Source organism: Xenia sp. Carnegie-2017, unplaced genomic scaffold (assembly GCF_021976095.1).
Source record: "Xenia sp. Carnegie-2017 unplaced genomic scaffold, XeniaSp_v1 HiC_scaffold_21, whole genome shotgun sequence".
Lineage (NCBI taxonomy): Eukaryota > Metazoa > Cnidaria > Anthozoa > Malacalcyonacea > Xeniidae > Xenia > Xenia sp. Carnegie-2017.
Window position 1 is genome coordinate 7,520,578 of NW_025813484.1, and position 27,181 is coordinate 7,547,758.

Here is a 27,181-nt window from a genome sequence, read left to right on the forward strand (position 1 = left end):
CTGTGGGGACCCCAATGGTGGCACCCCACACCTGTACCAAACCCCCTCATGTCCACGCTGGGCCCCCCTCAGTGAACTCCATATATATATATATCTGGAATGATAACTACAATACATTTTATAGATATAAAATTGAAGCCAAAGTCCTAGTCTCTTGCGCGGTTTGTACGTCAGTTCCAGTCCTTCAAAGTCGAATATTCACGCGGTTTGTACGTCAGTTTCATTCCCCTGAGTGCCAAACATACACGGCCAATATAAATTTGAATACAAACTGCAAAAGCATAAACATATAAACAACATCACGACAAACAACACACTAGGCCAACTCCTCGCAAAGGTTATTTTTACAGCTAAAACTTTACTACAGTGAGTTCGTTGTTACTTACAACTTGTAACGAGGAAAAGCCAACTGAAAATTACACTTTATGCTAAAAACGCAATACAATAAGAAAATATGACGAGAAAATATTCAAGAATAAATTTTTCTTTCGTCGGAAGGTAAATTTTCAAACGGTGTCAGACAGTGTTTGTCTTTTTTGTCGTTTCAATGGATTTAAAGATCTGTTTTCCGAAGAAAAAGAAACTTGAATATCCGGTTCATAAAAATGTTGAGTCGATAACTCGCATTTTACTTTTTACAGAGCGATTGTATCTTTCATCGATTTTGATAGTGCTTGAAATACTAAATGGTTGTCATCTCGATATCAGTAATTGAATATCCTTAAAGACTTTGATATGTTTTAAAGGAAAACCGCAGCGTAAAAGCAGATCGACTAAGTTCACCTCACCCTGCTTCTCGATTTATCACTTTGATTCACTTTCCGTGAACCTTTTCATTCCAAAAATTTCGTTATTTTTACGCTCTGATCAAGATCCGAACTCTAACATTACCAAGGGACAAATGATTTAAAAAAATTGAAATGAACACGCGAGAGACTAGAGCCTGACGTGTGATGACGAATGATGACGACAAATATTTTTTTGGCTTCAATTTTTGGCTTCGGTTATCATTCCAGTTATTCAAATGTCGAGTTCACTGGCCCCCCTTCAAGAAAAATATGGCCGGCTTGAGAAGGAAGCCTCGTGCGAGACGATATCCAGCTCTTTCTCAAGAGGAAGAAGGTAAATGGAAAGGACCTTTCGTATTTATTCTTGGCGCTGATACTCAGTTTGGCTTAAAGGACAGTTACAGCGGTATAGCTGAACACGAACGAACATGGAAGGATGAAATTGATTGGGCAAAAGTTGCGGTTAAGGCTGCAAACGAGATGCGTCCAAAGCCAAGATTTTTTGTTGTATGTGGAGACATGATCGATGCTTTTCCCGGTACGAGAAATTACGACGAGCAGTATCGAGATTTTAAGACAGTTTTTGATGAATTAGATAATGAAATTCCGTTGATATGTGTCTGTGGAAATCACGATATTGGAAATCAACCAACTGTCGAGGGCATTTCTAAATATAGAAACAGCTATGGAGATGATTATTACAGTTTTTGGGTTGGTGGTAAGTGATCTCCGAAACAGTCTGCTGTTTTTTGGATAATTCACAGAATTACATAATTGTCCAGCAATGAATCATTTCAATATTGCTCATCAGAAACGAAAAAGTACGTTTATCATTTATACTTATGTTTAGAAATATGTTGTTTTTTTGCAGCAACTTAGAATGAAAAAAATTTTCATAGCATGAGCAAATTTACAGGTTGGCTTTGCCTCTGAATAGCATACTGGAAACACAGTCATGCAAAAATTTTGCAGGTTTTGTGATATGTGTGGGAAATTTTAATGGCAAAAATATGAAAAATATGTCCTTAGAATCATTGGAACAGAAACAGAAATCACTTGAACAGAAAAATATATGCTTGTTCCTATTGAGTTATAGGAACACGTGTAAGTTTGAGAGTAACTTGAAATTGCTTTAAAACATTCCACTTCTTGCTTGCCATGAATTTTTTTTTGTTTTACCCAAACATTCCCCACGTGTTTCTATTACTTTATAGAAACATGAAAAATATTTTCTATTTCTTAAATAAGTTTACAACGTGTGAAAACTTACATGTAAGTTTATGTTTATTTATGTTTTTTACAGGTGTATTGTTCATTACCGTAAATAGTCAGTACTATTATAATTCAAGCCTAAAATCATTGAGGGACGTACAGGATACATGGTTGGATAAACAACTAGAACTAGCAGCAATTGCAAAACATGTTGTTATATTTCAACACATCCCATTGTTTGTTAAACATGCGGATGAAGATGAACATTATGGTAATTTTCCAACTGAGGAGCGCTCCAAAATGTTAAAGAAACTGAAAAATGCTGGTGTCAGGTATGTTTTTGCTGGACATTACCACAGGAATGCAGGAGGCTTCCATGGCAATTTAGAAATGATTGTTACAAGTGCAATTGGTTTCCCTCTTGGAGATGACGAAAATGGTATCCGTATTGTCACTGTTATGGAGGAGAAGATTACTCATGAATTTGTTAGTTTGAATGAAATTCCTAAAAGTGTTGAAGATTGGGAAGGTAGTGTGAACTTTTAAGTGCTACTTTTATTTTGGATATTCAGTAGCTTAGCAAAATTATGTATATCATTTGGAGGGGGGGGTGGGCACATATTCATATCTACCCATTCTGCCTTGAAATCAATTGTTTCCTATGGATGAAGACATGCATTTTTGAATTTATGTGCCCCCCCAAAATTAACGAATTTGCCATGACACTGTGAATATCATAATGTGATGCAACTATGTCGATTTGTTTGAACCTGGCAAAAAATTGACAACCTTTGTTGACAGTTTGCATGGTCAACAATTTGCATTGGACTCAAATCAGTTGCACAGCCAGAAGCTCTTTCCTTCGTATATAACACTACAAACTTACTCGCAACGCAAGCAAAACAAAATTGATAGAGAAATAGAAGACATTTGTACGTTGTTGTACTTAAAGAAGACATGCGTGATGTTTTCATACAAATTACTTAAAAACTCTCATATTTCCATGGTTAATGTGGTTAATGATGAAGGAGCGGACGTGTGTGGAAGCGGGGAGCGAAAGAACGGGGAAGGATGTATTAGAACGTGCTATTGTTAAACAAGAAATGGAAATCAAATCTATATAACGTTGAACAAACTTGTTTAAAATGTTCTTTCTTTGCACAGCTAAAGTGAATAAGTGCTTCGGTGGTTTTGGCGGTAAAAAATGATCAATGTAAAGTCGAAAAAACTGTGAACAATTTAAGATGTTTAAGATGTTCATTCTTCGAAGGAACTACGCATTTTGTAGGCTACGAGCATAAACCAAAAATTCCACTACTATTTCTATATTAAACGTTACCTAAAGATCACGAAACAGTGAATATTTTAAAAATCGTCAGTTTGAATTTGTTTGACGATGCTGTCTAGTCTATGTAAGATTTGTCCTTATATATGTTTATCAGCATAAAGTAGGAACCATCCCGATTGGCTTAATTTCTTTTTGGAAAAATCCCTTGACCTGGAGTCCAATCGGGATGGCCATCAGTGGATAGTGTGAGGGCTAATTAGAAGCTGCAAAACCACCCACTCTCGAGAATGCTTAGCTCGTGTTCAAATTCGTGTTGCACTGGCAAACAGTTCTGTCGAGTATATAAGTAATTTATCAAAAAAAATATATTAAAATATATGTTACTTCACCTTTTTATTACCCTGTCTTTCATCTTTCGGAAGCTTTTCTTACTTGCACATTGACACCAGTGAAATTTGCTAGTTTTGCATCTCGTGTAAAGAAGGCATGGACGGTAGCCACCAAAATTTTGTTGCTCGTCGACAATGCATAACAAAAGATGGAACTTTTTACATCTTTTTTGTCTCGTTACTATACTTGAACTTGTGGATGATTCATGAAAGAATGTGCAACGTGTTGTAAATATATTTTTTGAGTCACGTTTGTGGCACACTTTTACATTATTCTGATCAAGCAAAAGACTCTTTCCTTGGAAATTAAAGTGATTGTAGTGCGTGCAGAGTCGCTCTCTATTTTTATAATTTCTCTTGCCATGTCTTTCAACATAACGTATTTTTGAGAATCCATTGTAGGATGTGTCTTAAAGATCTTACCACATCATCGTCTGCTTACACCACAAACATGGCAATGTAGTGAAAAGGATCAATGAATTTATGGTGTTCGTTTAGCTACGTACAATTGTGCAGTCGCAAAATATTTAACTATTTCACCCTGTCTCACTTGATGATCATTTTTAACTTCTTTGTGATTTCCAGTCATTTCTAAAGTTCCAACATGTCTCCAGGTTAGCAACGCGTAGAAAAACTTCACGTCACTAACATCTTAGTGCATCGGACTCATAGAATGCACGACAAAGCGAACAAGATTATACCTACTTTATTTGAGAGACTGAACGAATTTTATTGTTTATTGATTTTACCCAGCTAATACCTTACACTTACAATTTACATTTTACGAATTCAAAGTGTATAAAAAAGAATACTATTGGAGATTAGCAAATTGTTACAATTAATTTTCATGCCTATATATAATCACTTTGCTAATTTCACTGGGTGCAATAATTTGCTGTTTGAAGTTGTCTTAAATCCCATGGAGTAGAAGAGCTCGTGTGCTTGTAAAAAAGGAAAAGTAGCCGAAAAGGTAGTTATAAAGGTAAGCATAAAGAATAAACATGAAGATAGACAAAAAAGTAGTGAAAAAGGTAGGCAAATATATGGACAACAAAACAATGAAAACATTCAACAGACAACTACCATTTGTCAAAAGACAAATTTTTCTTATGAACGGCGCTGTCTGAAATCAACTGAAATCCAACAAGCTAACTTGTTTTACAATTGCTTTGCTTTAAAATGTGACGTAATAGATTACCATCATTGTTATACAACATTCCTTACATTATAGAAAGCAATTAAAGATTTAGGGGGGGGAGGGCAATTAAGTAACAATGATTTTTTATTCAATAATTTTAGTGAACTATTTGGGGTGGGCACATCAGTCGACAGGACTGATAAAGAGTGAAGACGTGAGCATTCTTTTAATTTTTGAAACGGGGGGGTGCAAGGGGTGTTGACAGATTGTCGGTGTTTATCTTTGGTGTGGTATGTAGTTGAGAAGGTTACTGTTATATATTTCTTATTGAGGATTTATTATTTGTCAAAAGCGATCTCTGACAATTAGAATACATCCTTATTGAGTGGCACTTGACTCTTGAGTTCTCGGTGCTACACGAGGCAAAGTAACGCGTTTTCTCGATTCGATGAATTTCTACGAAACTCAAGACTTCTATGTACTTAGCAAGGAACAGTCTAGTTTATGGTGTAGCAGAAACAACGGTGACATACAAGTCAGACCAGGTTTGAGGATATTTATTACCAATAAATCAATATTGCTTATGTTGGTCATGTTAAAGAAATGTTTGTTTCCAATTTTGATAAATGTTTGACAATAATAAGGCACTTACCGGTATCATTGTTTGTATATTCGACGAAAAATTGATCATTTTCAATATTTTAGCTTCAAGTATTGGAGATCTTGCTCAACCTACACTCCTGGGCTGTGTGTTTGGTATTGTTGGAAAGATAAAGTTCTTCCCAGGTTTGAATGCTAGATTGTTCATTCATCGATTGGAGCTTGACTAAAGTTCCTTATTCTTTCATAATTATATCAAAGGAAGGAAGGATATGTCCTACATTTGTAAGCTAAATATGTCAGGATTGTAGATGTAGATGGTCCAGGTGTGTGTACTCTTTAGAAGGACTGTTGATGTTGGTGTTAACTGATGTTTCAACATGTAGGAGTAATGATTTAGCACAATTTTTTCTGACTTCCTCATCTTGAGGATGTTGCAATATCAACAAAAACAGTTCTTCTCAGGACTCCACTAAGCTGTCTACATCTAAAAGCATATGACGATACTCTTGCGTTCAAATCATTCATTTTAAGCTAAAATCTTTGTCATGTATTTTAGTTTATCTGTGATTTGGGACGGAAGCTTTAGGTTTTGATGTTATTAGGTTTCTCAGTTGTTTTGTACTTCAATTTCACATGTTTGTGCTTTAACATTTGATTGAATAATTTAAGGTTCTGATGATAAGGTGATTTTGATTATCAAGCAACATGAAGTTGGCTGTTTTTTGGATGAAGCTCCAATTTATAGCATCGACAAAGTTGCAATTGTCCCTCTTTCATCTGAAGAATGTCCAGACATTGAATTTCAAGTACGTATTTTTATGGGTTAGATGCTCATTTTGAGTACCATCATCAAAAAGTTATCTATATGATGTTGTTTGTGCTCCATGCATTCATAGTTAGGTGATGAACATGCTGACGAATGTTCAATGCCAACATCAGCTGCACAGCCAAAAATAGCGCAAACATTCAGTAACAATTTCGCATCACTATGGAGTAAAGCCACGGCAAACAAGAACAGTTCTCAGGTAAATTTTTATCAAGTTTATGCAACACATAAATAACATCAATCTAGAATTAGATTTGTACAATTAGCAAGTGTTAATTTACCTGTGTATAGTTGATGACTTTTTCTGTTTTTGTTTTGTCTGGTCCCATAATTTCCTTGGCTAGGTTATGCATGCAATGACATGTTTACTCTTTGTTATGAGGAAATTAATTTATCATCATTTGGTTAAAAACAATACCAATGCTGCTATAGAAAATACCAGACAAGGAAGCAAATAAAGAAAAACTTGAAAAGCTAGAACGAAGACTCCAAGAGGTAATTTTTTGATAGAAAGTGTAAGAATGCTTGCAAATCATGCAAATGAAGGTGTTATGCAGAGGTTTTTAACCACTGCTGAGTCTCTCAACCTTGACATAGAATTTTAACATGAGGGACTGGGCTCTACTCCCCAAGCCCCCCGTTCCATACAACCCTATGGTTTTGTAGTTATATTTCATTTTATAGTTTTGTCAGTTTTGTGATTAGATTTCCAAACATGTGCCTTGTAACAACTTACTATTGTAAGCTATGTAAAATGCTATGAAATGTAAACATTTCATGAGTTGCCCTTCTTCATATTAACAATGTAACTAATGCTCGAGTTCTTTTTGTCACAGGAACTTTTAAAGATGTTCAATGACTCCCAGTCCTTTTACTACAGCAAAGAAAGTGATATCACCAATAGCATACAGCGAATCGTTGAGAAAAAAGAGGAAACCAAAGGCTTGCCTCTTTGGAAGACGGTAATTCTACTAGCTACAGTATTACAACAGAAAAGTAGCACATTTTTGTAGTACTATTTTACTAACATATTATATAAACATAAGTTGGCATTCAGTGGTGTTACTTTATTGGCATTGCTTGGTGAATAATCTATATAAGTCATTTGAAGATTTATCACACTAATTTACAAGTTTGTGCTTTTACTTTTCATTGACCGACTACTAACGCAGGTAGTTGTTATTTCCATAAAACAAGAACATGAATGATTTATGTTCAAGGCTGATGAACGATTCTTTTGGAATAAAGCGATGCTCGAGGATATTATTAAGATCACCGAGACGGTAAGAAAATGTGGGATTTCGACTGAGTTCTTTTGGCTTAAGTAGAGATGGATTTAGGTGTAGGAGGGATGTCAATATCTCTGCAAAATATCAATCCAAACAATAAAGCAAAAGCTTTTGTGGTAGTGTTTAACTGAGCACATTTCCAAAAATCTCCCAATCATGTTGAAAAGATCCACAAAAAATTCAACAACAAAAGTATGACGTGCAACGTAACTACGTCAACAAGGAGCGCAAAAATCTAATCTAAGCTAGTGCACCCCCTCCCTTAGAAAACCATTGTGAATCCATCTCTACCTTCAAATAATGTACAAACAATTGAATATTACAATTTTTTTCACATGTGATGTTTAAAATGACGAATATTTTTACTGCATTTCAAAAGAGGAGCTCATGTCAAAATTAAATTTATCGTTCTTATTGGTAGGATGTCAGTGCAAATGATTGGATTGTGCCAATCGTACAGGGTTACGTTCAGTCAGCCAAGTTTGATGGTGATAATTTTTTCACTGGCATGAACGACGAGATGGCGGAAATTGCGAAGTTCGATTTGCTGTTGATTTCACGTCGTAGCGTTTTTCGAGCTGGTTCGTACTTGCGTAGAAACCTCATCATACTTGATTACGACACGTTAACATTGTCTCGAAAATTTGAACGGGTAATGACAGTTGGTGATGTCATCGTTTCTTTTAACAGGAACACGGTATAAGCGCCGGGGTGTCGATGAGAACGGAAATGTGGCTAATTACGTCGAAACGGAACAGGTGTTGCTCTTAATTTGATAAGATGTTAGACTATATTGTTGAAAGTACCGTACTTCCCAATTTAGGTGCCTTCAATTTTTAGCATCCCCCGGGGGGTGTTGCTGCTTTTCAAGAGGGGGGTAATTAGAAGGGGGGGTTAAAAGAGGCTTGAGGCAAAAAAGAGGAAATATGGCACTTAGTACAGGGTGTAGAAATTTAAAAAACAAGAGCTTCAGAAATTGACTTGTGATAATTTCTTTTCCCATCACTGTATTAAACGTGCTCTGGAATGCACCAGTGGGCTTAGCATAATGATCATGCATTGAAATTTCACAGTACTTTAATTTTTAAAGTTTTTGCTTTATTATACATCCACTATATAGCAACTCTTATAAGGAATGTTATTGTAGTTTAGTACAGGTATATTTGCTGCTTTGAAGCCGCTAGCACAGTATAGAAACAAACAGTAGTCCTACTTCTCTCCGCAACTTGGTGCTGTATATTTAGATTACTGGCTGCCGTTTGCCATCTTTCCGCTCCTATTGGTCAAAAAATGCAATTTACTGGCTGCCACCATGCTAATCGCATGCGTAATAAGATATGCGCTACACAAAAAATTTCTGTAGAGTGGGTCTACTGTATGTTCCTATACTGTGCCGCTAGTGTAAGTCTTTGGGATCTGAGATTTTACGGTGCTGTTCAGTTGTTGTTGATTAATTTCATTCACTTTTATAGATTGTCCATGCCAACAATCATTGTCTGTCGTTTGTTCAAACGCGGGGATCGATACCTTTGTACTGGAGTCAGACGGGTATGAAGTACAAACCGCCACCAAAATTAGAAAGAGGTATGTTTGATTTCAGTTCATATATGTTTATTTTCCTTTGAGCTCAATTTGATTAACAATTCTGGACTGTCAATCCAATCTCTACTAAAATAAGTAAAAGAAATGTGGGACAAAAAGGAACTCTTCTTATGAAATGGCCGCAGTAATCATTTTGTCATAGCCATGTTAACCTCGTGTAAAAGACTGACTGCCAACCGTGCTCATATAAAGGGACTGGAATAGAACTGAACGGTTATCGTTCAAGAGGAGTCAAATAAAATCGCTGATTATAGCAAAATTAGCTCTTGCACGTCTATTAAGATTGTTAGATGATGACGTCAAATATTATTTGTTAATAATCGCTTGGCCATGTGACGATGACTTATTTTTAATATTTTGACCAAAACGCCAACACTGGAATGTTTAGTGTGCACTTTCAGAAATAACATCAAATTTACAAGTCAAACTGGGAGGGCGATTTGTCATGAAACTTATTTTCCTTTCATTCCACATAGATAAAAGCAAAGTTGTGACGCCATGAAAAAGCATTTTCAGAAAGAACTTTCTTTTTACAAAAATGTCGTAAGCAACACGTATTCCATTTCAACACGATTTATTTGTGTTTAAGTGTTTTTGATATACCACTAGGTCCAAATATTTTGTAAAATGTAACAAGATAATTTATGATGATACAAAATGAAATGTTTGCTTGAGCGTGATCTTTTTTTCGTTGTAGACTGTTGTGAATTTGGTCGAGCAGAATGGTAGAGAGCAGGTATATTTAAACCTAAAACAATACACAATTGTGCTCGTAATTTTTTGTCAACACCTTTTCATGTAACAAGTGTACGTACCTTCCTAAATAAATTATACACGTTTCTTCTAAAGTTATTGTGGATATTTCTGAATTTCATACTTAAAGTTGAGAAAGTTGAAAACTTTATACTCTTCATAAATATATAAAACAAATTATTGACTATCGATACAGGTTCTCTATGATGCTTTCATGGAACAAATTATTACCTACGATAATCCGCTTTTGACATATGTAACCTTTGATTTTCACGAATATTGGTAAGTGGAAGCTTGCTACAGTTGTTACTCGGCCGACACTTGTTGTACTATTGTTAGCTTTTATATGGTCGCAATTGTTGCGTAAATGCAAGCGATTTCATGTTGTATGTAGTTGCAATTTGTTTTTCATTTTCAGCTGTTTCGAACTTGATGTTGTTGTATTTTTGCAGTTGTCTTAAATTTGCAAGTTGTTGTATTGTTGCAGTTGTTTTAAAGTTGCAAGTTGTTGTACTGTAGCAGTTGTTTTAAAGTTGCAAGTTGTTGTATTGTTGCACTTGTTTTAAAGTTGCAAGTTGTTCGATAATTAGTCGCAAGCTGTTGTTATATTCTTACATAATTGCAACCTGTTTAATAGTTGCCCGATGTTCTGTGTTATAAAGTTATCAATTGTCATTATGTTGTTCTCAAATAAATTTAATTCCTGTAAGATTATCAGAAATATTCACCACCACCCCCTGCAAATGTTTATTTACATGAAGCGTTTTCTTGTTAGTCGCGGCATGAAATTCGAAAACGTTTCGAAACTGGTCGAAGCAGTCAAAGGTATTACAGGCGATATGAAATTTTCATGGTGAGTCTTGCGGTGCATTTGAACCAGATAATCAACCGTACATACATGTCGTAAGTGTCATATTGTTATAAGAAGAACCTTGCTATAATCTATGTGCAACCCACACCCACCATGCAATGATGCTGCATCAACGCCATCAATATTCACGGGTTAATTTATGCGCGGTTCATTAAAAGATTTTCTGTAATGTAGGGTTGACAATCGAGGAGTGATTTGGGAACAACTGGGCGTGTTTCGCGTTAATTGTATGGACTGTCTTGACCGTACCAACGTTGTTCAAGCTGCTTTAGCAAGAAGTGTATTAATAGCGCAGGTATTTCTGAAATTTCCGTCCCAACGTTACGTCACTTATTGTGTCCCCATTACTAAACGAAGCAAATAGTTTCAAGGCTTTTACATACTATAAAATCACATCGATTTTGGTTTAGCATGCCGGTGGCTCCAAATCATAATTTTTTCACAACTTAAGAATTCATTTTTGCCTCAATGATCAAACCAGCAACTGTAGTGTGCGATTTATTTATGCATAGTTGTGTAGGCTCGGTCGAATTATGCCTGAGATTGATCTACCTGGTGATATTAGGGACGTGTATCAGGATATGTGGGCAAACAACGGGGATGCCATCAGCAGACAATACGCTGGGACAGCGGCAATGAAGGTCAGCAAAATATACACCCAACTGTTGTATACTGTGGATTTGTAAATCTTTATAATCTGACCACAAAATTTTCATCACATATTTGAGATCTGCAATGCTCGTAGTAGAAACGACGCAGCTACGTTTGAGAATGGTTGACATTGGTCAAAAACGGCTCTATCATATGTTGTCACATGGAACCTGTTTCATTCGTTATGAAACGGCCGATTTTGAGTTCGCATTAAAAAACTCAAACATCATAATTCTCATAGCCATAGTAATTCTGTTCACTGTTCAGGGTGATTTTACGAGGACTGGCGAGAGGCGATTTACTGGTGTGATGAAAGATGGATACCATTCAGCCAATCGGTAAGCTCGGTAAGGTCTCGAACTGAGTGTCCTTTTCCTTAAGCCCGCCGCACACTGGTAAACTTGCCGCGCGTACTTGTTATTCGTGACAAGTGTGATAAACAAAATTTCCTAGTGCGCGCGGAAGTTTTGAACAACATTTGTCATTCGTGACAGATGAATCAGACGCGTTCGACTCATATTTGATTCATCTGTCACGAATGACAAATGTTGTTTAAAACTTACGCGCGCACTAGGAAATTTTTTCGATCACACTTGTCACGAATAACAAGTGCGCGGCAAGTTCACCAGTGTGCGGCTGGCTTTATACTGCATATCTAACTGGCTTCAGGTATTATTTTTATGAAGTGATTTGATGAATTGGTTTAATGCGATAACATTATCCTATTCAAATATAACAGTTGAAAGATACGTCGCATGTATTTTCTATTGGAGTGGAAATTTCATCGCCAGACTTTTCGCGACTACCAAAGAAACGAAAAAATATTTATAAAATTGCAATTTCGTTTTGTCTAAGTTTTTAGTTACAATGAAAATTATCCAACGTTTAGACGTATGGCGAATTCCGCTCAGACTCATCACAATTCCATGAATCTGAAAACATCTGCTTCTTTTGTATTGGAATTCATTCTGTCTGTTCGTCCGTTCGTGATGATATTAAATTTTTATGCGCAAACTTTTTCTTCTTAACATTTCGTTTTTCGTTTACAGTTATTTGAACCGCTTTACGGCAGCATACAGACAAACAGTCATAGGTAAGAATTTTGCTGCGTTTTTTTCTGATTTTTTTCATGCGCGAACTTCGTACGTGAACTTCGCCTTGAAGAGGTAGATTTCTAATGTTTAATATTATACTATTTCTTGTCCGACGAATGAAGACTGAACATTAATAACGGAACACACATCCGATTACCTAGCCTAACTTGGTCCCAGTTAAACTTATATAGCTTCGAAATTACTCTTGAAGAGAAAGCCTTGTGTATCTTATTTTTTGTATTTGTGCATTTTAAAGACATCATGCTTGGTATTCCACCTTCTGAAGATATTTCTCTGTTAATATCTGCAATGAAGCAGCCAGAAGACACTGGCGAAGAATGGACGCTACAGCGCGAAGAATGGATTGCCCAATTGGTTAATCAGTGTCGTCTTTTATTACTTCACGAAGGTGATTCCTATATCGGCGGATGGGCGTTGATTGAGCCCGTTGTCGAGTAAGCATTACCCACCATTCCTTAAAACATATTGTATTTTTCTTTCAAACTTATTTTGATTTCACTCGTGGTAAAGGTTGTGCGTAAATTTTACTGCAAAGTGAGAGATTTAAAACTTGATCGAAACAGAATCTTAGCACAGTCTGCGAGAATCTTAACTTCAGTCCATCATTGTAGCTAGACTGGGTTTTTTGATATACAAATAGCATGTACGTATAAAGTAGTGTTTACTAGAAGTTTCGACTAACTGCATGGCATTCTAGACTGGGTTTTTTGATATACAAATAGCATGTACGTATAAAGTAGTGTTTACTAGAAGTTTTGACTGACTGCATGGCATTCTAGACTGGGTTTTTTGATATACAAATAGCATGTACGTATAAAGTAGTGTTTACTAGAAGTTTCGACTAACTGCATGGCATTCTAGACTGGGTTTTTTGCTATACAAATAGCATGTACGTATAAAGTAGTGTTTACTAGAAGTTTTGACTGACTGCATAGCATTCTAGACTGGGTTTTTTGATATACAAATAGCATGTACGTATAAAGTAGTGTTTACTAGAAGTTTCGACTAACTGCATAGCATTCTAGACTGGGTTTTTTGATATACAAATAGCATGTACGTATAAAGTAGTGTTTACTAGAAGTTTTGACTGACTGCATGGCATTCTAGACTGGGTTTTTTGATATACAAATAGCATGTACGTATAAAGTAGTGTTTACTAGAAGTTTTGACTGACTGCATAGCATTCTAGACTGGGTTTTTTGATATACAAATAGCATGTACGTATAAAGTAGTGTTTACTAGAAGTTTCGACTAACTGCATAGCATTCTAGACTGGGTTTTTTGATATACAAATAGCATGTACGTATAAAGTAGTGTTTACTAGAAGTTTTGACTAACTGCGTGGCATTCTAGACTGGGTTTTGATATACAAATAGCATGTACGTATAAAGTAGTGTTTACTAGAAGTTTCGACTAACTGCATGGCATTCTAGACTGGGTTTTTTGATATACAAATAGCATGTACGTATAAAGTAGTGTTTACTAGAAGTTTCGACTAACTGCATAGCATTCTAGACTGGGTTTTTTGATATACAAATAGCATGTACGTATAAAGTAGTGTTTACTAGAAGTTTCGACTAACTGCATAGCATTCTAGACTGGGTTTTTTGATATACAAATAGCATGTACGTATAAAGTAGTGTTTACTAGAAGTTTTGACTAACTGCGTGGCATTCTAGACTGGGTTTTTTGATATACAAATAGCATGTACGTATAAAGTAGTGTTTACTAGAAGTTTCGACTAACTGCATAGCATTCTAGACTGGGTTTTTTGATATACAAATAGCATTTACGTATAAAGTAGTGTTTACTAGAAGTTTCGACTAACTGCATAGCATTCTAGACTGGGTTTTTTGATATACAAATAGCATGTACGTATAAAGTAGTGTTTACTAGAAGTTTCGACTAACTAGAAGTTTTGCTGCATGGCATTCTACTCTTTATTTTACGCATAGATTGGACGGAGATGGTTATGATTATGAACAAGAAAAAGTTTTATTGCTTTCTAAAAGAGGATTCTATATAGCCAGGTATTCTTTATGTGTGTGTAGTTTGTGTATCGTTATTTTAAACCTTGTTTTCCCATCTAGTGTAAAACTTGACGCATATAGCCAACATATTTTCTTGTAAAGTTTCAAAGCTCCTAGATCACTTTGTAGAGCTAAGTTAGACATAGAATGCCGGACAGTTTCAACAGATGTTTTGCATTTGCTATATCAACAGCTTGTTATTAGAATTGTTATGATTTGGCAAGCATATCGCATGCAGCGAGCGATACTTTTAAGCGATACGAGGTCTTCTGAGTTTGTACAGTTCATATCAAAAAAAAACAAACATTAGACGGCAAGTCTAATGTTTGCCGTGGTTTTCATTTTGAAAATATTTTAATAGTTACAACGAAGAAGAAGAATGTGTTAATCAATATGAGTTTCAACTTTTGGAAAATTTGGAAAAAATTGAGCTAGGTACGATCATTAATTTTTTTGACGTTATTCCACGATGTCAATCGAAAATCGCCGTTATTTTTCATTCATTCAGGTCCCGATATGATCAATAAATCTTCAGTTCATTCCGCCATAAGACTTTATTATCGCAACAAAAACGACAGTGGATATTTCCACACTTTTAAACTCTTAAAGAATCGAACAATCGACGAAGATAAAGGTATGTTTTTCACAGTTTTCTATTACGCAAATAGCTACGACTCGATTCAACATGTAATCTTTACAAATATTTCGGGAGAATCATATTATTCTGATATTTCCATGTGAACGGTCATTTTCGTGAGTTAATATTAGTCTTTTTGCTCGTTTAGATGTCCTAAATGAAATTATAGACGAATTTAAAATAGCGGCAGAGGCTTCAAATGTCAAGTTTAAGATTACAGAGTGCAAGATAAACAAGTGAGTTTAAATTTTATCAATCCATGGCTACCTGTCGCGGCTACTACAACTTGTAACTAAATGTGAGATGCTTTAGTGTGATATTTTGCTAGAAATCTCCAGAGGTCGGTTGCACGAAGCCTGGATAGCGTTATCCATTGGATAGCAAAAATTTTCAAACTTGTAAAAAAGGTGTTTTTATTTTTCTTACGACAAAGAAATTTTTTAATCTTCCAAACAATATTTTATTTCAGTGATTGCACGTTTCAAATCGTATATTTTTCTCTTATAAGAGATTTTTTAAACTTTGAGAAAAATATCGCTATCCAGTGGATAGCGCTATTCGGCCTTCGAGCAATCCGCACTTTAAAGACAGGTATTTTCTGTCGGTCTTTAGAAAATTTGTCACAAGAACTTGCGAATACAGAATCTATTGTACTTGTTTTGTGTGTGGTGAAAAATGCTATAGTAGATTCTATACTCGTTATTGCAAGTGTACTTTGAAATTTTTCAAAGGTTTTTGTTCATTTGAATTGATTTAAACGTATCTCGCAGAAAGAAAAGCAAACCTCATGAAGTTATTCAACTATCGTACAAATCTCGACCATGTGTGCCTGGTAGTCCATTTCGCAGAAAAAAATCTTCTGCAATTAAACCTCCCCAAATCCACCACTCGGCATCCGCCCCTGCAAATCTTGGGGATATTCCATCTTCTAAAGAAGTCTCTTCTGGATGTACCGAACAGAAAGACGTAGAGCAAGATGATAAAGATTGTCTGGATACAAAGCAGGATGATAAAGGTAATCTGGACACAAAGCAAGATGATAAATGTAATCTGGATACCAAGCAGGATGATAAAGGTAATCTGGACTCTAAGCAGGATGATAAAGGTAATCTGGATACAAAGCAAGATGATAAAGGTAATCTGGATACGAAGCAGGATGATAAAGGTAATCTGGATACAAAGCAAGATGATAAAGGTAATCTGGATACAAAGCAAGATGATGAAGGTAATCTGGAAACCAAGCAGGATGATAAAGGTAATCTGGACTCTAAGCAGGATGATAAAGGTAATCTGGATACCAAGCAGGATGATAAAGGTAATCTTCATAGTAGTTTTACTTCTTCGATGAACGAATCATCGGATTTATCTCAAATGGATTCACCTCAGATTGAGGTATCCCAGATTGAGTTATCTAAGAAAGAGGACGTCTTGAACGATCTCTCAGTATCACCGAATAATTACAATGAGAATTTAGAAAAAGAAAATCATTTCGGAAAATCTGATAATTCAGCGATTTCGAACAATGCTTGCTCTGGCGAAGAGAGCATTGAGCGCGAAATTTCTGGAAAAATAACGAAAGCACCGAACGTGGAAAATACTGTCTCACTAGGGTTAAATGTTTCTAACGAGAAAAGTCAACTCGTGAGCGATATTAATCACGTCAATGAAACTGTTAGTTCTGATCAATCTGAAAATCAAAGTTCAGACGATAAAATTGACAATAGCGCAGATAGTTCTGTTGCTCAAAGTATTGAGACAGAGGAGACGCAGATCGCTTCCGGTTTGGGGTCAGACATTAAAAGGAACATAAGAAATCGACTTGCAACTGTTTCGATGAAATTCCGAAAGAATGAAGAGAAAGTCAACACTCCCGAGATAAGATTGCAGTCGGAAGGTTCCGCAAGCACTTCGGAACCGACGCAATCCGATGGAAAGCGCAACACTTTAGCAACAGCCCAGGAAAAACGTAGGGCGCTCATTCCGGAATTGAAAAATAAATTCGCCGGACTATCCAACCGCGCCCAGCGAGCAGATCAGAAAAGAGATTGGAGGAAAGTTATTGAAGGCAGTGGATGTCGAACAAGAATTATTCAAATATGATGATGTCGTTAAACCTTTACTGTACATGACATCATCGAAAATCACGTGTTTATAAACACAAACGTCACTAAAGCTAACGCGGGCTCTTTTTATAAAACATGCACAAGTGAATTGATTATAGTATGATTTTTTATTTAACACAGTCATTTTTAACCTTAAATATTTCACGAGAAATTTACTGCTGTACATATAATTAGGAATTATTTGAATAATTACTTCATCATTCATTAACGGTTCAACGGTCGGCTTGAAAAGTTTGAACGGACAGATTTCAACTGCTGTTAATATGTAGTTATGTACGAACAAAGAAAACGAACAATTATTTAATTTTACAGCTAAATCTAAATCTTTTGTGTATTTAAAAAAATTGGACAAATTACTGTTACACCGCTGCACACAGAAGCATTGCTTTTCACGCAACAGTTAGCCGCAAAAACTGATTTTTTTCAGAAGTCTAGTTTTCATTGCTATGATTGCTGATACTTGACGGTAAAACCTAGTACATTTCCGCAAAAACTGATTTTTTTCAGAAGTCTAGTTTTCATTGCTATGATTGCTGATACTTGACGGTAAAACTTAGTACATTTCCGCAAAAACTGATTTTTTTCAGAAGTCTAGTTTTCATTGCTATGATTGCTGATATTTGACGGTAAAGCCTAGTACATTTCCATACACTTCAGATGCAAGCAAATCCATTGATAAAAACCTTTTTCAAGGCATGGGTAACCAATAGTGTTGTTCTGAAGGTACTTCGAATTTAAAATCGAGCTAATAGTATTTGTTTTGACCAACGCTGCATGGATCCTACATTGAAAAACTCGTCAATTTTCCAAGATCACGTCAGATTTAAAGATTTTTATGAAGATGAAATAGACGAAGAGAATTCCACGAAGCGAACGGCGTGGCTCACATGGATATCTGGTACCATCTAAATGATTGTTTCCATGACTGTAATCTCTACATATTTTTCATTTCCAAGAAATCAGTACCCGATCTACTGCCCGCTACATCTTCCAACGTCTGTGAAATATCGTTCGCTGTTTCCTTTTTCTTAGGTTTCCGATGTGGTACAATTTTGTTGAGTATTTTAAACGCACTTCGTCGAAATTCTTTGTTTATTCCAACATATATCAATGGATTGATAAATCCATTGAGATAACGCAGTATATTGACGATATAAAACAACTCGATGAACGGAACCTTTTCATTTCTCACGTGAAACAACCATATGTAGACGAAAAGCGGAAGATAGCAGATGAGAAAAGCGCCGATGATGATCGAAAAAGTTTTTGCCGCCTTGTACTCGCGTCTTACTCGATCCAATTTACTTTTGAGAGTGTAATTAATTTTCCGAGAATGTCTCTTTGCGACCTTGAAGATCCAGCCATAAACGAGAACCATTACGAAAAGTGGAAAGAGAAAACTTGTAAAGCTGGTGGCGATGAGATATTCCTTTGTGAAGAAGCTACAGTGATTCATGTGGAATTTACCAATTGGTATCCGGGACGCCAGCATTACGAGAAGCGAGTAAATCCACACTGAGATCAACCCGGCCAAGCAACGGTTCCTGGTTACTATGGTTTGGTATCTTAGCGGCCATTTTACCGCCGTGTATCGCTCTACGCTTATCAAAACGAAACTCATGATGGAATTGGTAGAGCACATGACGTCAATCATGGCGCCAATCTGACATAAAGTTCTATCATCCCAATCCATGTACTCCGTAAGATAAAAAGGTATTCCTACTAAAGCGATGAAAATATCTGCTACTCCAAGATTGACGATGAAATAGTGCTTGGCAGTCCGTATTTCTAGCGAGAACGTGTAGACGAGACACACGAAACCATTGGTCAAAAGACTAGAGAAAGCGATGAGTATTATGATAACCAGAACGTACGCAGGTAAGTTTCTGTTTATCGTCGCCGATAAAGTTGTATTTTCTCTGTCAGAATCATTATTACATTCGTTGAAATATTTCTCACAGATTTCTACCCAATGTGTGATATTTATTAAAGTTGAATTCTCTCTGTCAGAATTATTATTACATTCGTAGAAATATTTCTGACAGATTTCTCCCCAATGTGTGAAATTTATTGTGCTCGTTTTGTTTTTGGTGCAATTTCGAAAGGGGACAAGACATCCCGAGATGTTGACTTCGAAATTCATGGTTAAGGAAGGTTACCATCGACTGCCGCTACGGGATTCTAGGAAGTGTCCTTCGATTGAAGGTTTGTACTATTTTAACATCTTCTTATTCAGCACAGAAAGAAAAAAACATACAATAAGTAATGTCTGTAATTTGGTTCATGTAATTCTAAAAAATATATATCTTCACATTGGCAAATTCACGTAGAGAAAATCATCAATATAACGCTGGAACATTTCGATGCTATTCTTGAATAAGCATTTGATCCGATTACACGAATTTACACCAAAATAATCCTGCTTGTCAAAAAGGTGTAAAGTGCCCCTTCCACAAAAAAATTTTTTAGCAACATCAAATCTGTCTATGACTTAAGCCTCTTTGAGAAAAAAATTTTGAATTTGGTCAAATCGTTTGATTTTTGTAAAGCGTTAAATTCCCTAAAATCATATATTCTTGTGAGGTTACGTGAGATGCAAGTCCATCTTTCCTATGTTTGAGGTTGCCTGATGCACAATATTTGTTGCTGTTGGCGTAAGCTATCCCTCACAGTTTACGATGGCATTTTCAGACACATTTCTGGAACTCGTTAATTGCCATCAGAAAGTAAACATTTTCTTTATTTTGATGCACGATTGAACATATATCTCCCACAAAATATGCCCACGTAAAATCCACAGCTTGATAAGGCTACAATAATACGCTTACGCATGCTAGCTTTATGAAGAAATGGACTTCCCGATGAGAGAACGTAATAATATATATAAAATGCCTTAATATAAAAATTTATTAAATTTCAGAATTAAAGAATTGCTAAAAGCGAGCATTGGAACCGAGCAACCTGTTCAGCGATTCTTTCATAGATTGGTATTGATAATAATCTTTTTGTATTAATAGCAGCTTGTATCACTTATACAGGAATTACTCCGCCTATTATACACTATTTTATCTGGAACATTTCCCTAACTAGCAAAACATGGCTGTAAGGCTGTTGTTTACAAAAAGAAGCCTTTCCAAGCGGAATCAAATTATTCAATATGTTGTGCGAGTGACGTTGACGGCACGAATGTCTGAATCGCCATCATTAACTGAAGAAAGAGTTTCTGCCAAATGTGACAAGTCATAATAGCCTACAATGTGCGGTGAGTTAATTTAGATCACATCTTGATCATCATATGAAAACAGGAAGTGAACATTTTGCTACATTTGTAATAGATAATCGAATGAAAATAATTTAATCGTCAATTTTAAGAGAAGGCCGGATAAAATTTACCAAATAAAACGTGGACCCTATACAGGCGTAAGAACCTATCTTAATCTAAATAACATCAAAATGTTTACCGAACTGTACATCGACATGACAATTGTACATGTCTTAGTGTGGACTAAATTTAATATGGATTATATCTATTTATGCCGCAGACACGACATCACGTATTATTGCACAAATAAAGATATACAACACGGACGGTCGCATTTTCCATAGCAAAACATAGTACATGTATTTTCTCACCTCTTCCAGTATGAATCTTTACAAACAGGTGTTATAAATTGCCATAAATATTATGTAGTTTTACCTCGCAATGCAATTCATTAGGTAAGGCGATGCGGCTCATTTCGATAGGTAGTTATTGACACATTGTATATACACTTCCTGTCACTTTTTTTTGGTGACACGAACGCGACTCATGGAATACATTATCATAATTTCCAAAATTATAAAGACCTATATATTTATATTTAGTTTGTTGAGGGTTGATGAAACGATGTGGTCCTTTTTTGTGCTTTTTGCCCTCATTTGGATCTTTCTTGATACTTTCTTTTAAGAATTATATTGATCCTTTATTGCAGATGATTCGTATTGACATTTCAAATAAACGACGACACTTTTCATGGCTTTAATTGTTATTACGTAAATTTTAATTGCAATCATTTAAACTATGAGAAATATTGTCGTTTATTTCAAATGCCTTTACTGCGCATCGAGTTAATAAAAAGATCTCTTTAACGAATATTTCTAGTGAAAAAATTCACATTCAGTTGTATGTTATGTTTCATGATTCTCTCTGGTCAATTACTAATATCTGAAGCTCTGTCAATCTCCGTTTCCTTTGTTAGAGATCCCCCTATAGTTCATAGCTATGTATGTTATATCATTGCGCTATAGGTAAAGCAGGCTCAGGCAATGACTTTACGGGGGTTTTTTGTATGAAATTTGTCGACTTTTCAAACTATATCTGGCTACAAGAAAGTGCAGGGACCAAACAGCTCTGTTATAAAATATCATACATATTGACGACAAACGTTTTGATGTGCTCTATTTGTGTATCTATCGCTGATATTGAATTATATTTTCCAGTTTAAATGATCGTCATGAGTATTTATATAATAATAATTTAAAATTTTAAATACTCCACTTCTTGAAATTTAAGATTGTCTTAAATAACATTGCGTTTAGTAGTTCTTTTAAAAGTTTTCTACAGGCCTTTCATAATATATATTCCCAATCAGCAAAATCGTCAAATATTTTCTTCGCTTGACTAGTTTTAATGCCAGCCTGAAATACGCGTCATTCTCTTTCAGAATGGGTTTTGTTAAATACGGCGAAAATTCAACAAATCTCGACAAGAAACGAGAGAGGACTACCCGCGATGATGAAACAGGTAAAACATGTGATACAATCAGGGATAATAAGGGATGAAAAGTTGGAGGAGATAGGAAAGATGGGAATGTCGTCAGAAGAGAAAGACAGATTAAAGCAAGAATAATTTTGCGTTCATTATTAGCTAACACCTCACTCCTTTAGTTCGTTATTAGGAGAACAGATTTAAAGATGGAAGGAGGTAAAAAGTTAAACTAACAATCTCAAATAACGAGAGAAAAGAATTAAAAGATAGTTAATGGATAGCATGAGTTTGAAGATTTGTAAGGGATAGACCAGATCGCGTACCACAAGGAACATATATGGATAATAGCGGTTATGGCAGATGCAAAGAAAGCGCTGATAGTCACACGTTGAAACCGAGAATAGGAGTTTTTCAAATCTGAAATTACTGAAGAGAGTTTGGAGCGTGATGTACGTAAATATTGACTGCTTCAATCAAATAAACTGGTGTTTTTAGGGTTATCACTGGGAAAAAGAAGAAAAGAAAGTTTTGAGAAATGAAAAGTCACCAAAGAAAAGGTACACCAACAGAATAGCTATCAAGAATAATAGATTAACTGTTTTCTCAAGACTAACGTTTTAATTTTTGTTTTTACAAGATATCCGTCCCTATGTTCTATTATCCGCATAACATTCAATGCCAACTTTTCGCTTTACCGTAAAGATTCATTGATGAAAGATAATTGTAAGTGCTTTCAAAAGAACACTTGTCATATATTTCGTCAACTCTTCGCTTTCCCGTAAAGATTCATTGATGAAAGATAGTTGTAAGTGCTTTCAAAAGAACACTTATCATGTATTTCGTCAACTCTTCGCTTTCCCGTAAAGATTCATTGATGAAAGATAGTTGTAAGTGCTTTCAAAAGAACACTTATCATATATTTCGTGAAGTGAAAATCAATGGGACGAAACAATGACAGTTGTATTTATAAACTGTTCAATCTTTCACCTCAGTAATGAGCAACAAGAAATCGTCATTAGTACCAAGGTATAGAAAATGTCTCATATGCGAGATTCTCTGTGATTGGTCACGTTACATTAGTTACTTTGTGATTGGTTACGTCTACATTAGTTACTCTGTGATTGGTCACGTTTAGATTAGTTAAGAGCAAATCATTTAAACCCAGCCAACATTACATGTGTAAACAGAAAGAACAATATACCGGGCGTGTGCAAAAGGCGAACTTTAGAAATGCACTTATTGTTATAACGTCAATGCTTCATCGTTTTCTTTCAGCTATACATGCAAGCATATATTACATATCTTTGTTTCCAGTACAAAAATTTTTTCTGTTCCTAAGAATTTGATATTATTTCTCACAGCAAAATATTTGGAATAATGTACACGCGTAGGATTAATCGTGATCAAGCATTGAAATTATAACAATTGGTCGATTATATTATTTGATGTGTTTTTATAACCCTGTGCTACATGTAAGTATATATGAGTGAAAATCAATGATACGAAGCAAAAATTAATTACATAAATCAGATAAACAATTCAAACCTTCACAACAACAATAGCAATGAATGAAAAACCCGTAAGATGCAAGAATAATCATTGTTATAAAGACAGAAAACTTTGTACTGTAGGATTAATCTGTTTTCGTTAATGCATGCATAATAATGCATGTAAGAACATAAATTCCACTTATAAATCTGCCTAGACTAAATCGGAACAGAAACAGCAGGAACAAGTGCAATGGCAAGGATACAAGGGAGAGACCACGTTAACGTTTATGTTGAGAGAGACCATGTTGAGAGAGAATTATTCTGTCACTGGAAGGGGTTCTTAACGTGGATTGAACATAAATTATTAACTATCAAAGCGGAATTACCACGAGTTAACAACGTCTACCAGACAAACCAAATGTCAATGGATATATCAGACGAAATCTAAGCATTTGATAAGCCTACAGTTTGTATAAAAGCTATGGAATTGAGTGATAGCGTAACGCTAAAAACAAGAACGCTATGAAGACTATGCAGATTGTTTTTTACAGAATCCGATTTCCTCGACACAATGTTTAGAGATAATATGGCTGCGTTGTCAAATATGCGGTGATATGTTATAAGTGTCATGATCCATTGAAATGTAGGATATGACTCGTGAAATCGACATCTAAAGAATACACCCCAAAATTGGAACGATAGGAAAATTCATTTTCAATGTATGTTATATAAAAGTTAAAAGAAGACAAGTTATCGGCTGCTTTAAAGCCTCCACCAACGTCAAGCCAGAAATATGTCTTCCTCATATTTAACTACGACAAGTGCTATTGGATTAATAAAGCTTAGCCGTAAGAAAACGTGCTGCTTGCTTAGCCGTAAGAAAACGTGCTGCTTTTGAAAGACTTACTTGTCTCCATCTTTTTCAAAAGCCGACATAAGTAACTATAAATGTATTGCTAATGTATTACCAAACTAAGATTAATATAAATGTATATATTTGTACTACTTTTTCACTCTTTATCAACACTCGACAACGAATATGATTTTTGATTTGTTGCTTTATCTTTTGCTGGAAGTGATCTGCTATGATTTTGATTCGAGACCTTTAAAGTTCATTTTTTTTTTGCATTAATTATTACAAAGCAGGAATGGCACATTAAATTGAGCATTAGTCTCCAACGAACTCTCTGGTCTACTACAAGACACAACCTTTCGAGGTTGCAAAGTGGAGGTTCAAACCCTGTCTGTAATAAGGTATAGTTAAATCTAGGTTGAGCTAAGAAATGAGGAAATAATGCTGGTTAACAGTGCAAAAAGGGCATTTCTATTACTGAGTTTTTAGAGAATGGAATGCGACACTTAGTATAAATTCAGAAAAAAACGCTCTCCGATGAGAAGGAGAGCGAAGAAAAAAAAAGATAGGATCCCATGCAAAAAACCACTCTTAAAAAAACTAAGTCTTTTGCTCAAATTTTTTTATGACTCCCTGTGATCAGGGAGTTTTTTTTTTTAATTTTGAAAAGTTAGGAAACCCAAGAGCAAACAGAACGCCCTAATCATCCCTTTCTTACTTCCAGGCACTCGTTCCTCAGTTCTACTTTCTGTCTTCCACATCCGCCGCGTACACCTGCCAAGTGTGTTGGCAGAGGGGCGAACCAAGGATCTTGTGCACCGGAGGTCATTGATGTCGAACTAAACGCCCAACATCGGCCAGTTGAGCTAACCGCTCATCATCGAAAGCTTTATGTTTTTTGGAGTATTTGTTAAATTTTTTCAATGTGAAGCGAAAGAAAAGGAGAAGGTCTTGAACCTTAGATGGTCTTGAACCGGAGAAGGTGAGAGCACTGCACCGACATCTTTACCACTCGGCCAGCCGGGTGAATTGGAAAACCGTTTAAAACATGTCAAGTGTTTCTGACTAAACAACATTGCCTTCTTTTCTCTTGAGGCTCACATTTAATACTGTGTTTATCTTGTTCTTCGTCACCATCATTGCAAAGATGAAGAAAGGGACTTACTACGCATTATAGCTGTCCAACTTTAACATTGTTGGGTAATAAATGATATAACAGAAAGGAGGAAGACGAATGAAGTATGCACAATGTCAGACATTGCCTTGTGGTGAATCAGAAAAACAACGCGCATGTTCGTAGTCAATTTAATGGCGCTGGGAGTTTCTAACTTGTCTGTTCAAAGTTAAATAGCATATTTTTTACCATCATGCATGATAGTATTGTAATGGTTTGTACAAAGCATATGGCTCCTACAGAACGGTATCTACTTACTAATTCATAGGAGTTGTCTATTCAAGTCTTTTTGTCATTTCAAAATCTTGCCTTGTCTTGAGTGTCATCATTTCAAATATAGTCAATGTAATCAATATAGCCAATGCGGTTTGTGTCTACCTTTATGTCTACCTTTGTGTCTTCCTTTAAGTCTACTTTTATGTTGTCTACCTATTCTGGTAAGTTATGAGAAAATTTGTTTTGATGTATGTTGTACACACAAGAAACTGTAATACTCCTGCACGTCGTAAAGTTTTTAAAATCTGTATATTTTGATATTTATGTAACTTTTTCAATCCAAGGCAAAATTTGTTCCTGACAGGTAATCTTATGTCTTTTACAAAACTAAAGTAATGGATGCAACACGGCCCACCAAAAAGAACGCTCTCATACAGCAAAACTTCGAGCTCTTCGAATCTGTCAGTTGATGGAATTCTGCATTTGTTTAAACTATCAGGAAACGACCATGTCCATTCGCTGGAGGAAGGCATTTCTATGACGTCCGCAACTCATGAGAACCCAAATAATTTAGAAAATTGTGGTAAAGTCATTAACGGTATAGAAAAGAATCGATTTTTAAATCTGTGGATAGTTTTGAAGCATTTCTCGATGAGATGATGTAAATATTAGGTTAATTATGCATGTCGTGGAGCTTGACACTTTCAGCCGTTAAGATCAACAATCAAACTTCCCAAAAACAATAGCAATGAATGAAAAACCAGTCAGGTGCAAGAATAATCATTGTAATAAAGACATAAATTTTTGTACTGTAGGATTAATCTGTTTTCGTTTATGCATGCATAATATTGCATGTAAGAACATAAATCCACTTATAAATCTGCCGAGACTGAATTTGAACAGAAACAGCAGGAACAAGTGCAATAGCAAGGATAACAGGGCAAGACAACGTTAACGTTTATGTTGGGAGAGAATTATTCCGTCCTGGAAGGGATTCTCCACGTGGGTTGAACGTAAATTATTAACTATCAAAAAGGAATTACTACGAGTTAACAACGTCTACCAGACAAACCAAATGTCAATGGATATACCGGACGAAATCTAAGCATTTGATAAGCCTACAGTTTGTATAAAAGCTATGGAATTGAGTGATAGCGTAACGCTAAAAACAAGAACGCTATGAAGACTATGCAGATTGGTTTCTTACAGAATCCGATTTCCTCGACACAATGTTTAGAGATAATATGGCTGCGTTGTCAAATATGCGGTGATATGTTATAAGTGTCATGAACCATTGAAATGTAGGATATGACTCGTGAAATCGACATCTAAAGAATACACCCCAAAATTGGAACGATAGGAAAATTCATTTTCAATGTATATTAT

At 35.6% G+C, this 27,181-nt stretch overlaps 3 protein-coding genes across 4 annotated transcripts; 2 read left to right on the forward strand and 1 right to left on the reverse strand.

Moving 5' to 3' along the window:
- The first annotated feature begins 1,019 nt into the window (after window positions 1-1,019).
- LOC124444673 (serine/threonine-protein phosphatase CPPED1-like) lies at window positions 1,020-3,684 on the forward strand. 2 transcript variants are annotated; one of them, XM_046995298.1, is made up of 3 exons: window positions 1,020-1,506; window positions 2,092-2,529; window positions 3,071-3,684. In XM_046995298.1, exons 1-3 carry the CDS (start codon window positions 1,059-1,061, stop codon window positions 3,094-3,096), a joined length of 912 nt encoding a protein of 303 aa, XP_046851254.1. In that variant the 5' UTR covers window positions 1,020-1,058; the 3' UTR covers window positions 3,097-3,684. The 2 variants fall into 2 exon arrangements, with proteins under 2 accessions (XP_046851254.1, XP_046851255.1); XM_046995299.1 differs by having other exon boundaries at window positions 2,092-3,684.
- Window positions 3,685-5,058: 1,374 nt separating this feature from the next.
- Window positions 5,059-24,590, forward strand: LOC124443505 (phosphatidylinositide phosphatase SAC2-like). The gene is made up of 31 exons (XM_046993958.1): window positions 5,059-5,360; window positions 5,521-5,601; window positions 6,088-6,224; window positions 6,315-6,443; window positions 6,677-6,739; window positions 7,081-7,206; window positions 7,465-7,527; window positions 7,955-8,114; window positions 8,224-8,291; window positions 9,006-9,117; window positions 9,612-9,622; window positions 9,833-9,871; window positions 10,085-10,170; window positions 10,664-10,741; window positions 10,934-11,054; window positions 11,272-11,400; window positions 11,678-11,748; window positions 12,460-12,503; window positions 12,761-12,959; window positions 14,481-14,555; window positions 14,917-14,990; window positions 15,064-15,189; window positions 15,341-15,428; window positions 15,963-19,193; window positions 19,421-19,520; window positions 20,236-20,302; window positions 20,406-20,577; window positions 22,019-22,098; window positions 22,558-22,619; window positions 22,700-22,785; window positions 23,768-24,590. Exons 1-24 carry the CDS (start codon window positions 5,264-5,266, stop codon window positions 17,290-17,292), a joined length of 3,507 nt encoding a protein of 1,168 aa, XP_046849914.1. The 5' UTR covers window positions 5,059-5,263; the 3' UTR covers window positions 17,293-19,193; window positions 19,421-19,520; window positions 20,236-20,302; window positions 20,406-20,577; window positions 22,019-22,098; window positions 22,558-22,619; window positions 22,700-22,785; window positions 23,768-24,590.
- On the reverse strand, window positions 17,404-19,458 carry LOC124444919 (beta-2 adrenergic receptor-like). Its single transcript, XM_046995610.1, has one exon. It carries the CDS (start codon window positions 19,456-19,458, stop codon window positions 18,250-18,252), a length of 1,209 nt encoding a protein of 402 aa, XP_046851566.1. The 3' UTR covers window positions 17,404-18,249.
- Window positions 24,591-27,181: the final 2,591 nt, after the last annotated feature.

Excerpts from the sequence above, each read along its gene's own strand:
- LOC124444919 (XM_046995610.1), bottom strand. The coding sequence starts at position 19,458 with ATGAATTTCGAAGTCAACATCTCGGGATGTCTTGTCCCCTTTCGAAAT.
- LOC124443505 (XM_046993958.1), top strand. The coding sequence starts at position 5,264 with ATGAATTTCTACGAAACTCAAGACTTCTATGTACTTAGCAAGGAACAG. Across the intron at positions 7,207-7,464 it reads GCTTGCCTCTTTGGAAGACG|GCTGATGAACGATTCTTTTG; the intron begins GTAATTCTACTA and ends TTTATGTTCAAG. Across the intron at positions 7,528-7,954 it reads TTATTAAGATCACCGAGACG|GATGTCAGTGCAAATGATTG; the intron begins GTAAGAAAATGT and ends TCTTATTGGTAG.
- LOC124444673 (XM_046995298.1), top strand. The coding sequence starts at position 1,059 with ATGGCCGGCTTGAGAAGGAAGCCTCGTGCGAGACGATATCCAGCTCTT. Across the intron at positions 1,507-2,091 it reads TTACAGTTTTTGGGTTGGTG|GTGTATTGTTCATTACCGTA; the intron begins GTAAGTGATCTC and ends TGTTTTTTACAG. Across the intron at positions 2,530-3,070 it reads AAGTGTTGAAGATTGGGAAG|GATGTATTAGAACGTGCTAT; the intron begins GTAGTGTGAACT and ends AGAACGGGGAAG.